Source organism: Tachysurus vachellii, chromosome 3 (assembly GCF_030014155.1).
Source record: "Tachysurus vachellii isolate PV-2020 chromosome 3, HZAU_Pvac_v1, whole genome shotgun sequence".
NCBI lineage: Eukaryota > Metazoa > Chordata > Actinopteri > Siluriformes > Bagridae > Tachysurus > Tachysurus vachellii.
The window spans coordinates 32,760,819-32,774,540 of record NC_083462.1 but is presented as its reverse complement, the minus strand read 5'-3'; the positions used below and the strand labels follow the sequence as shown (position 1 = coordinate 32,774,540).

The 13,722-nt window shown below is 38.2% G+C and overlaps 1 protein-coding gene across 1 annotated transcript in view; it reads left to right on the top strand.

Annotated features, from left to right (window-relative positions):
* The window catches only part of LOC132843507 (cilia- and flagella-associated protein 58-like), a 171,690-nt gene that overhangs the window by 138,905 nt on the left and 19,063 nt on the right, over positions 1–13,722 (top strand). The window contains exon 12 of the mRNA XM_060866885.1: positions 1,395–1,522. Coding sequence (XP_060722868.1) covers positions 1,395–1,522 — 128 coding nt within the window. The remainder of the gene's footprint in view (positions 1–1,394; positions 1,523–13,722) is intronic.

Genomic DNA, 13,722 nt, shown 5'->3' with positions numbered 1-13,722 from the left:
GCTTCAGAGAGACTCAACTGAACAGAATTGACTGCTACATCTACTGTATTTTTGTTAAATGACCTTAAACTAGCTGTACTCCATCATAATGCAAGGTCCCCATTAACAACTTATATGATTGGTCAAAATGTACTAGTATAATAAAAGTACAAATATTTATGAACATAGAGCTCACCTGCAGTGAGGGGAAATAAGCATTCAGGCAAATTTTGTGTTTGTTACTGCATATACTTTCAGTTCCTACAGTCGATCCACACCAAATTTGCAAACAAGGCCAAACAACATGAATAAATTTGTGTGTCAATCATTCATATGAGCATTTACACACACACACACACACACATTTTACACAATCAAACTTTCATTTTACACAATCAGACTATTACCTTCAGTCTTGTCCTTTTTTAACAATTACTAAATTTTTGTATGAAGATTACTCTATAAGTTCAAATTGCTTATTCATTTTAAATACACACAATTAACTAATTTTTAATTAAATAACTAATTAACTAAACAAGTGATTCATCATTTTTTAGCTTTCCATTCTGTGAACATGGATCATTTATGGAATTTTGTAAGCATCATCAAAATGTCTTTTAATTTATTTTTGAATACATAAAAACCAATCAAGTTCTAGATAGAAATTCTGCAAAAAAGCATCCAAAGACAAATTGCTCTTGTTGTCCTTTCCGATTGAAAAGTTCTGAGGGAAATAATTACTGACCAACAATCTAATGGAAAAAAGCTACATGAACTTAAGCATATGGTTTAATGATATACAGGAGTATATTTGATTATCTACAGGTTCCTATGGTTCACGGAACCACAATTAATTATCCCCAGCAAGGTAAGATAAGGAAAGTAAGAGAGCTGAACTGACTCTGGTGTGAAGATATACATTTCAACGCAAGACAACAACCAAAGAGAAGCCTCAAGAAGGCTTTGCATGGTCAAACCAATTTCCTGACTTTATTTATGAAAAATAATTGAAAAAGTCCATCAGGATTAGACAAAAATTAAACAACAATGCTGCAAAAATATCATCCATTCTTACTAGAGACATCAACAATAGCAAGTATTAATGTAGTTTATTGTAAAGAAATTGGTGTGTTGTATTTGGATATCAGAATACCCTTTGGGCTTTTATCTCTTACTTTTATAGTTAAATGAAACTATGTATTGTCTCTAAGCAGTCAAAAGTAATGCAGAATTTAGTTCATCTCACCACTAAAACCCCAAAGTAAGTTGTCCCGGAGTAACATTTGATTAAATACCCAATGAACATGCTTGTAAAGACCAAATTACAGTATAATGAATAAACCATTTACAGTAATATTACCATGCTTTCTGGATTGTCCCATTAGTTGTTTGAATTGTCCCTCTTTCGTTTACAGGTGTTTTCAGTTGAAGTCAACATGTACAAGTCTCAGGCAATGGAGTACAAGAAACAGATTGAGCAACTGAACGAAGAGTTAAAGGACGTGAAGAAGAAGTACTTCGTGCTGAAACGCAAGGATCAAAAGTAAGAGTAAGACTAAAGAAGCATTAAAGATATAACGCACTTATTCATAGTGACCTTTTCATGCCTGTTCATGCCTTTTAGTAGATGGGTGTTAAAGTTAACCTCCAAGAGCCCTTCTGGTGAGTGGGGATTCAATGAGGTGCTGTTTCATTTCCTCTTGATTTATATCACTGGTAAGCATTGCTTGATTAACATCTAGTGGCCGATCATTCAGTCAAACTCTCAGCTTCTATTTCCTGTCCTTACAGTTGCAAGAAAACACAAACATAAAAATTCCATTTAAGTATTAACCTTAACATTATTAGAGCTTATTAGTAATTTGCTCTTTTTAAAATTAATAATATTAATAAACTGAGTAAAACTTTAGCCTGCTGTTACTGCTGCTCTAAAGGTCTGGAATCATTTATAGCTTGATAGCTAATGTTTTTTCCTAATATTGCTTTCTGTCAAGTTTAAAAAGTAAGCTGTTCTGGCTGAGACAAGGGCTTGATGGTAGTTATTGAAACCTTTGCTCTAAGCTATTTGGAAGACCTTGATTTTGTTTTTCCATCACCATCACTCACACTGCCATGAGATTTGTTTCAGGACGTGCAATTGTTCACTGTACCAAAGGATCGATCTTTTAATTATAGTTTTTCTCACATCAGGTGGTGCTACACTATAGACATTTATTCCGATCAGTCACAACATACTCACTAATAACTAATAACGGACAGAGCAGCAGTAATAGAAGTATATCTACAAATTAGTAAGAAACCTGTGATGAAAGTTTGCAGTCATGAGGTCATTTTGCCCTAGAACATTGTTAATTGTCAGTCCTCTCTCTATACCTGTGGCACTCTGATTATTACATACTGCTCCTAAATGAAAAGCTGGCACACCCACACTAACAGCCACAGATTGCTTGGCTCTTATTAGCCAGTCTGTACCATCTGGTGCAGTAGATTGACTGTGCTGTTTCCCGTTGCTTGGTCAGAGGTCCCACTGTTGATCTATTGGACGGATTTCAGATGTGGTAACCAACGAATGCGACCCCTGAGTACATGTGTGCATCCTGACTGGCCTGTGTCATATGAAAATTAATTTCATTTTAATTTAAAGGTTAGACATAAGGCATGGAATAGCATCCAGAGGCCTCCAGTACTGATAATAATCTTGTAAAAGTTTAAAACAACAGTTCATGAATAACCATGCATTAATATGTGAATTAATCCTTATTTAAACATGAAGGCAAACAAACGAAGACGCTAAACTGCACATTTTATGAATTGTTATTGAATGCATTAGTAAACAGGTACAGATTAATTTAATCAAGGTTTAGTTTATGCCCAAGATAATCAGTTATGAATTATAACATCATGATACTCTGGTCGCTGTTGTAATCAGAAAGACTCATATACTAAACATCACTTCAACACACTTAGTATTAATTTCTTTACAATATACAGTTATAGAAGCGTAATGATGTATAATCCCATTATCCAGTATCACCCTGAAGATGAAAGGTTCCCTCCATGTGTCTGGTTGTCTTAAGATTTCTTCTTCATGTTGTCTCAGGGTGTTTTTCCTTGTCACTGTCACCTCTGAAGTGTTTAAACTTTAAAATTTACGATTTAAACTTCCATCCAAATCTGATTTTTGACAGTATTCATTGTTTGAATGCATCGAATTATCACTGAAATGAAATTTAATTCAATCGTATGCCACTGGTGTTGTAAATCTTGTGGAACATAGTTTCTTTCCAGGCCCTTATTTGTTCTTAAGCATGTCCATCTTGGGGGAATACACAAAGTACTTTGTGCAGAACTTTATAGCAGTGTTGTACAAAAAGTCCCCTTTATAGCAGTGTTATACAAAAAGTCCCCTTTTTCCAATTGATCGAAAGGTACACTATACGCACTTACTGAGGTCTTCTACTTTCAGCTTTTTCCTTTAGGGGTTACCACAGTGAATCATCTGTTTCCACCTAACTATCCTAGGCATCCTCTACTCACACAACAATTACCTTCATGTCCTCATTTAACACATTTATATATGTCCTATTTGTCCTTCCTCTTGACCTCTTACTTGGCAGCTCAATCTCCAACATCCTTCTACCAATATAACCATCTCCCTCCTCTGTACATGTCCAAACCATTTCAATCTAGTCTCTGACCTTGTCCCCAAAACAGCTAACCTGAGCTGTCCCTCTGATGTGCTCATTCTTAATCCTGTTTATCCTCGTCACTCCTAAAGAGAACCTCAACATCCTTATCTCTACGACCTCCATCTCTGCCTCATGTCTTTTTCTCACTGGTGCAGTCTCTATCCCATACAGCATACCTGGTCTTACTACTGTCTTGTACACCTTTCCTTTGATTCTTTCTGACACTCTTCTGTCACACAACACTCCTGACACTTATCCTGCATCTGACCTCAGCCCCCTGTAACCTCACTGTTCTAACCTCACCTCTCTCTCGTTCAAACACGTGTTTTCTGTCTTACTACGACTGACTTTCATTCCTCTTCTTTCCAAAGCAGTTTCATTCCTCTTCTTTTTTTTTCATTCCTCTACCTTTCCAGGTGTTCCTCCACCTGCTTCCTACTCTCATTGTAGGTCGCAATGTCATCATTCACAACGATGTGTGAGGTTACATTGTACTTGGTAACTGCACTGGGCTCACTGGATTGAGTTACTGGTTCACTGTATTAAGGCTACTGAACTGAGGCTACTGTACTGAGGTCACAGTACTGAGGTCACTAACTGGGTTCACTGTATCGAGGCTACTGTACATATGCCACTGTATTAAGGGCATGAGTGTAATAATAATATGATGTAACCGTATTGAGCCATCGTCTGATTTCTGTACTGACTCCAGACATTTGAAGTTATGTGACATTTGCCATTTCCATAATAGTAGTGGCAATATTCTGAAGTATTCATGTAAAAACATACAATGCTGATTGAACATTATGGTACATCATAGACCTAGTTTATGCACACTAAAACTCGTTCAGTAATCTGTTTCAGATGCAATGTCATGTGTTCTGGCATAAATATAAATGCCAAATGAGCATCAGCCGTTACCATCTTTTTATAGGTGACAGCAATAATATGGGGCTCAAACTAATCCATTCCAGACTCTAGACAGCTGTCTGTCAGCCTGAAGTCCCACTTACATGCCATCCTATTAGTTTGAAGTAGAGCGTTTTTAACGGATCCTGATCTGGACCATTACACTGCTGATATGGACCATAACTCTGTAATTGGGGTTTGCCATTTAGAATTTTTCTATTTCTCATTCAAAATCCCATGAAGCATGTTACCTTGTTTTGTGAATCAGAAAATTTCATGTCTGGAGAAATAAAATTAGCACCAAAATGAAAGAATACCATATTGAGAAGCGATCGTTATACGAAAGGAAAGCTGTTTGCTTTTTCTTATGTGTGAATCTCGGACTTTTTCCCGTAACTCATTTGTTAAAAGCTCTTGCTTGCTTCTTTCTCATCTCTCAAATCCTGAAACAGAGTTAATCAGCTCTAAGCACTTTCTCAATCGATCGCCTGGATGCATCTAAATGGACTGAACTTTTTTCCCCTTTTCCTGTATTTCTCTCCATCTTCCTCAGGCATGAAGGTCGTTTGAAATGCCTGAAGCTGGAATAGCTTGACCCAGAGAATCAATGCACAATTAAGGACATTTAAACAGTTCACTTTGATACCAGACTGCCTTGAAACAAGTTGTTTAGAGATCACTGAAGAAGTGATAATCTCTTATAAAGCAGATGGATGAAACTGTATTGTATTACATCACAAAAACAGGAAGGTTGCATTAACTTGTTGTCCTTAACAAGAGTGAAAATGTTCAAGGAAAATAATTCACATTTATCAGCACATTGTCCTGAAAACTTTCCTGTTTTGGAAAATCTTCTGACTGTTAAAAAGAGCTTTATCACCCCATTTTTTTTATTATTATTATTATTATTATTATTATTATTATTATTAACTTTAACTCTTTATTGTAGATTCCACATTCAGTATTAAATGTATTTGTTAGTCACCACAGTGGTGATTAATGGCTCATATGAAAGTAAATACTTTAAGAATTGGTCGTCTTCATGTGTATTTGTTTTTACCTAGCCTACTAGTGGCAATAAATTCATACAATGTAATAAAAAAATCTTTTTTTCCCCAACAAATGAATCTACCTTCAAAGTGATAAAGGTGAATAGTGATATCAAACTTATTTCTGCTCTCTGGGATGTACCAAGTGTTTGTTTATAAGCATCTTGTAACGACGGGAAACAGAGCGGACCCAAACGCAGGACAGCATAAATCAAAATAGGGTTTAATAACTGAAAACATGAAACAGGACGCAGACTAGACAGGACAAATCACAGTAGATGCCGCGCTGCACGAAGCAACGCGGCACAGTTAAATACAAGAAGACAATGACACAATAAGGATCAGGTGTGATGACAGGGAGGAGCAGACGAAGGCGGGGCAGACACGTGACGAGAAACATAAACAGATGCACGTGGCCAGAGTCCGGGCAGAGTCCTTACACATCTAAAAGTTGAAGGTGTTATCTTCAACCGTTAAACTTCTGTGTAAGGTGTGGGAGCATTTTGAGATCTTGTACTGTTTATTTGTGTGGCAAAGATGAGAAGTCAACATGAGTAGTATCAGATACTACCTATGTTTATTGGTTTAACCATGTAGCATTTATTGACTTCGTACAAGCTTTGAACAGCCTGAGTAGTAGTAGTAACAGTTTTAGCAACCTTAGTCTGACAAGCTTTTGACAAGGAGTTCTGTGTGATAGGAAAATATCAGCGAGAATCAAGGGGAAGGTGTACAGGACAGTGGTGAGACCGGCCATGCTGTATGGTTTAGGAACGGTGTCTCTGAAGAAGAGACATGAGTCAGAGCTAGTGGTAGCCGAGCTGAAGATGTTGAGGTTCTCTTTGGGAGTGACATGATTGGACAGGATTAGGAACGAGTACATCAGAGGGACAGTTCATGTTGGATGTTTGGGAGACAAAGTTAGGGAGACTAGATTAAGATGGTTTGGACATGTTCAGAGGAGGGAGAGTGAGTATATTGGTAGGAGAATGTTAGACATGGAGCTGCCAGGCAGGAGGCAAAGAGGAAGGCCAAAGATGAGGTATATGATTGTAATTAATGAGGATATGAAGCTAGTGGGTGCAAGTGTTGAGGTTGCAGAAGATAGAGAAAGGCAGAGAGAGATGATTCGCTGTGGCGACCCCTGAAGGGAAAAGCCGAAAGAAGAAGTTGTCATCTGACAAGCTTTTTCAGAAGTAGACAGAGCTTGAGTTGCTGCATCAACTTTAGTACAGCTGCAGATAAGGCTGAGGTCAAGGCCATCCAGTCCACTTGTTGTAGTGCTGGAAGCTTGTGAAGTTTGGTACTGAGCTTGGAGTGAATCCACACTGCGTTTAAGCACTAGAACACGAAACAAAAGGATGCATTAAGTAATTTAGTTGTTTATACTATTTGGAAATTTCTATTCCATTCAATTCTGCCTAAACACCACTGTACTTAAATTTGTTAAATTATGTCCTTCATCTAGCAAACAAGTTCCCGCAAATCAGTTGTTACTACATAAAAAAACATATTTGAATATGCACATTAATGACTTGAATTATTCTGCATTACTGTCAGAGCTTCCGCTATAGAAATTTCATTAATACGAGCGATGCCATCTTGATTTCTTCACTCTCCGGGAGACAGAATAGATGACAAGGTAGCAACAAATTGTATGCAAATGAAGCTAAGGGATTATTGCACGCTTGGTGGTGGGGGTGGTGGTGGCTATACGGGGGTATTTTGATTTAGAATTCATAAGCGAGGGTGTGATCAGCCATGTAGAATATGCTTGAACGAACACACACACACACACTTTTCTTTCAAACTAATCCTATATTCACACTGAGAAGTTTATAACTTTGCTTGTAGATGTCTCTTGTGGGTGTGTAGCAACCCTGCTGCTGTCGATTGAGGGTGTACTCTACCTGGAAACAATAGCAACCGAACTGTTACGCTGATAAAAGGAAGTAATAAAGGAAATTGGAAGAAACTTTAAACTACATATGATTGGTCTGAGGAATCATTAGAGCTATTCAGTTGATTTCCTTTTGTTGCTTTACTGCACCATACCCAAGTTGGTTTCTTGCTTGCTGTTTGTTGTAAAATCATGGCTTCCTGATGTGAACACACACAGAAGATGAATTGTTGCCTGTCGCTTTGTCATCATTTTTTGAGCCAACCTTGGGTAAACTATCGTGTCTTAATAAAGGAGTTTGGATTTGAGAAAGATTCGTCTAGACGTTTGCGATGAATGCAATAAGTGCAATCCATCAGCGCAAATCAACACATAGCGAAGCATCCATGTAATTATAGACACACTGTAAGAGATCATTTCCACCACCATCGGACTTCTGACTTTCTTCTTCCTCTTACCCTTCTTTCAGTGCTTATGAGATGGCTATCTTTCCCAAATCTCTATTTGCTGCACTTTGCTGGACATCAATGCCTCTCTCTCTCTTGCACCCGCTTTCCTCTACCAACTGACTGATAATGTAATTAGGAGCTTACAAGACTTTTGATCACCGTCAGACAAGCCCAGGAGAGCAATCTTTCTACAGATCTGTTTTAACCTAAAGCTCTGATTTTCTTCAGCTTTATAAGCTTTATGTCCACCAAATACTCCACATCTGGTTGGAACATGCCTTCCTGTATGACTGTGAACCCAATGATGGTTCATGGCGATGATTTGTGTTGAGTCAATAATGTGTCATGCTGGTTGTATGAAACTAGTGGCTGCACTGAGCTGAGAGACAAACATGTAGTTCTGAGGATTTCAGCATGTGTGTATAAGAGAAAGAGATGACTATACAATTTTATAAAGTGACAAAAAACAAATACTATTTAAATTGTATTCATTTCTCAAATAAACACTACTATACATATTAATGTTCCATTCTCCAAGAATCTTTCCAACAGAAATTTAAAAGCACAAAAATATAAATTTTTCATTCCAGATTTTTCCCCATTCGATACATTAAAATAGATTTTTCCAGAAGGTTTTTTAGACGTTCTAATTAGACATTTAGAGACATTTATAACACATCAATAACAGAAATAATTTGCATATTGTAAAACTCTTCTTCTATATCAGTTTATTATTGTAGTTAATAAACACACACAAACAATTCAGAACTTCAGAAAATCGACACAAAAAGCCGATCCAATATATAATTCAGACAGTTTTCTGCTGATAAATCAGAAAGAAATTTTCATTTGTTCTCAGTATTCCTGTTAAATTAAAAATAAATTAGAATAATAATAGTAATGACCAGAGGATTCATGCTAAATGTGAGCATGATGCAATTTCGAATAATGAGATCCCATACGTGCTGTTGCTGTATGGTGTTGCATCATGCGTGTGTACAGTGTGAAGCCATCACGGAAAGACATTCTGATAGTCAGTGTATGTGGATCCGCCTGCCAACTTTTGGAGTTTATCCCAGTGTTCTATTCAAAATCTGTTAGAGTCAAACTTTGTTGAATTTTTAAGTGTTGTTTTTTTAAGTGTTGTTAAATGTTATTGTTTTTTAAACAAGGGTCTAGAGTTTAAATCTAAGCCAATATTCTTAGCTGAAAAGATTTTTTGGGGAAAAAAGTCTGATTTATTTGGTATTTGAAATCCAATATTGTCTGATATTGTGTACTTGAAATGTTTATGTGTCTGGTATTTTTATTAGCCTGTAAAATTACCATTATTTGCATCGGCACTTATCGACACGATGCGCCGTGATGACTTCATCTGTATTTTCTGGTGGTAAAATATAGGAGCATCCAAACACATCCAAATTAGGCCGTCATTTGAATATGATTGCAGCATGTATCACTGAGACCTCATACTGCTTTCCCGTAAAATATGGTTTGCATTTCCTTTTTCGAAATTGGAGCCTCTGCTTGAAATACCAACATGCTAAATGACATCAATATGTCATGTCAATAACATGACAAATCCATCTTTCTGGATAAATCAGACTGTTATTATGGATCAATAGGCACTAGCGAGATGAAGCTGTGCAGCTTTGTAACACTTCTTTCGGTTCTGGCTTGCATCAGTGTCTCTGTAGCAGCTTTTATATTTGTTCACTTGTTGATTGCGGAACTGCAGGGGACTGAATGCGACTGTGGGATGCGACTAATAAAAGTCACTAAATGACAACAGTGCTCCATTATATCCTAGCAGCAGAACAGGAAAAGTTTTCGATGGTAAAAAGAAAAGTAAATTAAAAACAACAACAACAAAAAAAAAGCAGGAATGTTAAAGGAGAGGCTGGGTATTCAGCATCATGCTGCTTCGTAACATTTACCTACACTGAAACATTCACAGTCTTTGACATCCTCCATTTCCCACAAAGTGTTGTAGAAATATTCTACACTTATGACATTCATAAGGAGTAGCCCATGACGGAGCATGCTGTTATTTGAAAATAATGCAGCACAAGACAAAAGCTGAGTGCTGCTACCCCTGAGGTGCATTACTTTCATATAAAAGCAAGTTTTAGATACTGTTACTTTTACTTATACTATAGCAATTTTCTAATGATTAGAACATTTAAATCATTATTAAATGGCATGTTGCACTTTTAAATCTCTCTCTCTCTCTTTCTCTCTCTCTCTCTCTCTCTCTCTCTCTCTTTCTCTCACACAGACACACAAATTAGACTGATTATTAACACGTCACATAATGCTTTTTAACCATTTGTAGTTACTTAACATCGTGGAACATCCGAGAAACAGGTTAGTTCCTGCGCTTACCTTCATTACAGCTACAAATACACACACAGACACACACAGGCACACACACACTCAGCAGTCTGTCATTTTAACGAGAAAACCGAAAGCATAACTGGAACTGAGAAAGCTTACAACTGAGACTCCTTCCATGTCACAAATGTCACAATTGTAGTCAGAAAATTCTGTGAATAAATCGCTCTGGGAGAAAAAAAAAATCAAAACATCAACAAATATGACTTTGTTACTAAACAACCAGTTATATTAATCTATTTAATTATTAGTCTCAGACTTTATGGAGTGTTTGTTTAGTCTTTGTGTGGGACCTGTTACTATAGAAACAACGTATTAGAACAAGTGCATTAATGTTAACCTTTTGACCAATCAGATTTGAGCTTTAACCCGAGCTGTGGTATAATCACTGTTACCAAATAATGCTTAAAATTTCACATAGGATAAGAGATTAAAGTATTTAAAGTTAGGAGTGTGTACACAATGTACACAAGAGCATTCATCTAATGTATCTTTCTGTATTAAACTTTCTTGTGGTAGTTTGTGTACTTTTAGTAAGAGGAAAAGTTTATGAACAAATTATAAATAAATAAAAATAAAAAACAGTCCCATATGCAGCCGTAGTACAAACTGTTCTGTGTCTGATAAATGATGCCGTCTGTGAAATCAAAATGAAAGAGAGATTTCAGAAAAAACAAGGTTTATCTATATTATATGCATGTACAAATTTCCTGAGTTTCCACATTTAAATGAAACAACCAGTTTTATGGGAGAGCAGAATAGTGTGTCAGATCACCCAAGCTTTCTAGAATAAACTCAGATTATTTTAAGAAAGAAGAACCCACAGAATAAGGCAAAGTCAGAATTTCATGAATATAGCGCACTGTTTTATGTTTGTGGTCGCTGACATATATTTTTAAGTGGTGGGATTTGATATGTAAGAACTGCAGACCGTCTAACGCTACAACTAGCGTCTAATCGTACATTTTACAACTTGCATTTTTTGAAAACGTTCCAACTTTATTTCCATAAAAAATATGCTCTATTTTTAATAGCGTCACTGAAAAGCCATCTTAGAGAAATCAATAGTTATTTAGAGGCACCAAATTTGTAGCCATTTGTAGGAACGAAATCGAACGCAAAGTCACTGGAGCTGAAAGTTCTGAGGTCTAAAGTCATTTCAAGATACTTGAACCAACACTGAAAGCACAGGCAAAAAAAGTTATTCCAGATGCCCCTATCATCATTCTTTATCTAACTGATAAAATTGGTGCTGATATGGTGGATGACGATTTAGCAGCAGGGAAATATGCATATATTAATTTGATAATCACATATGATCATATCTTGCTTTGATGAACAAGAGCCAGTTTTTTTTTTATTATTCTCTGCCGGGAAACGGGAGCTGTTGATGTGGTTTTAATGGATTGATCTCTCTTTTTGTTCCATTAAAGAAACAAGTGAGAGTCGAGAAATATTCACACTTTTCCTGTTGGCAGTTTGTTTGCTGGCTGTTTGCCTGGTTTGTAGCCAGACAAATCATTCAGTGCTATTTATTAATTTCTCTCTGTCACCTCTCTCTCTCTCTCTCTCTCTCTCTCTCTCTCTCTCTCTCTGTCATCTCTCTCTCTCTTTCTGTCATCTCTCTCTCTGTCATCTCTCTCTCTCTCTCTCTCTCTGTCATCTCTCTCTCTCTCTCTCTCTCTCTCTCTCTCTCTCTATTTCTCTCTGTCATCTCTCTCTCTCTCTCTCTCTCTCTCTCTCTCTCTCTCTCTCTCTCTCTGTCATCTCTCTCTCTCTCTCTCTCTCTCTCTCTCTCTCTCTCTCTCTCTCTCTCTCTGTCATCTCTCTCTGTCATCTCTCTCTCTCTCTGTCATCTCTCTCTCTCTCTCTCTCTCTCTCTCTGTCATCTCTCTCTCTCTCTCTGTCATCTCTCTCTCTCTCTCTCTCTGTCATCTCTCTCTCTCTCTCTCTCTCTCTCTCTCTCTCTCTCTCTCTCTCTCTCTCTCTCTCTCTCTCTGTCATCTCTCTCTCTTTCTGTCATCTCTCTCTCTCTCTCTCTCTCTCTCTCTCTCTCTCTCTGTCATCTCTCTCTCTCTCTCTCTCTCTCTGTCATCTCTCTCTCTCTCTCTCTCTCTCTCTCTCTGTCTGTCATCTCTCTCTCTGTCATCTCTCTCTCTGTCATCTCTCTTTCTCTCTCTCTCTGTCATCTCTCTCTCTCTCTCTCTCTCTCTCTCTCTCTCTGTCATCTCTCTCTCTCTCTCTCTCTCTCTCTCTCTCTCTCTCTCTCTCTCTCTCTCTCTCTCTCCACAGTTACGTATACATTACCTAGATTTGTATAACCAAATGCAATGAGTATGCATAGTATAGCCACTACTATATATTTATATATAGTATTTATTTAATATATTTATTTATTCCTTTCCTGCATTAACTTAAATTAAACCTTCTATCGGTCATTGTAAAAACTGAGAAATCGAAATAAAGGTCTCTCTCTCTCTCTCTCTCTCTGTCATCTCTCTCTCTGTCATCTCTCTCTCTCTCGGTCTCTCTCTCTCTCTCTCTCTCAGTCTCTCTCTCTCTCTCTCTCTGTCATCTCTCTCTCTCTCTCTCTCTCTCTCTCTGTCATCTCAATAAAAGAGAAAGCAAAAAGGCAGGTCACTTCTTTTATTTATATAGCACTTTTAACAATGCATATAGTCACAAAGCAGCTTTATTTAATTTTAATTAATCCATCCATCCATCCATCTTCTACCGCTTATCCAGGGCCGGGTCGTGGGGGCAGCAGTCTGAGCAGGGACACCCAGACTTCCCTCTCCCCAGACACTTCCTCCAGCTCCTCCGGGGGAATACCGAGGCGTTCCCAGGCAGCCGAGAGACATAGTCCCTCCAGCGTGTCCTGGGTCTACCCCAGGGCCTCCTCCCGGTTGGACATGCCCGGAACACCTCCCCAGGGAGGCATCCAGGAGGCATTCCGAACAGATGCCCGAGCCACCTCAGCTGACTCCTCTCGATGTGAAGGAGCAGCGGCTCTACTCTTGTCCTTTCGGTCATGACCCAAAGCTCATGACCATAGGTGAGGGTAGGAACGTAGATCGACTGGTAAATAGAGAGCTTCGCCTTGCGGCTCAGCTCTTTCTTCACCACAACAGACCGGTATATTGACCGCATCACTGCAGAAGATACACCGATCCGCCTGTCGATCTCCCGCTCCATCCTTCCCTCACTCGTGAACAAGACCCCAAGATACTTAAACTCCTCCACTTTCCACCAACCTGAAGGGGACAAGCCACCCTTTTCCGGCTGAGAACCATGGCCTCGGACTTGGAGGTGCTGATTCTCATCCCCGCCGCTTCACACTCGGCTGCAAACCG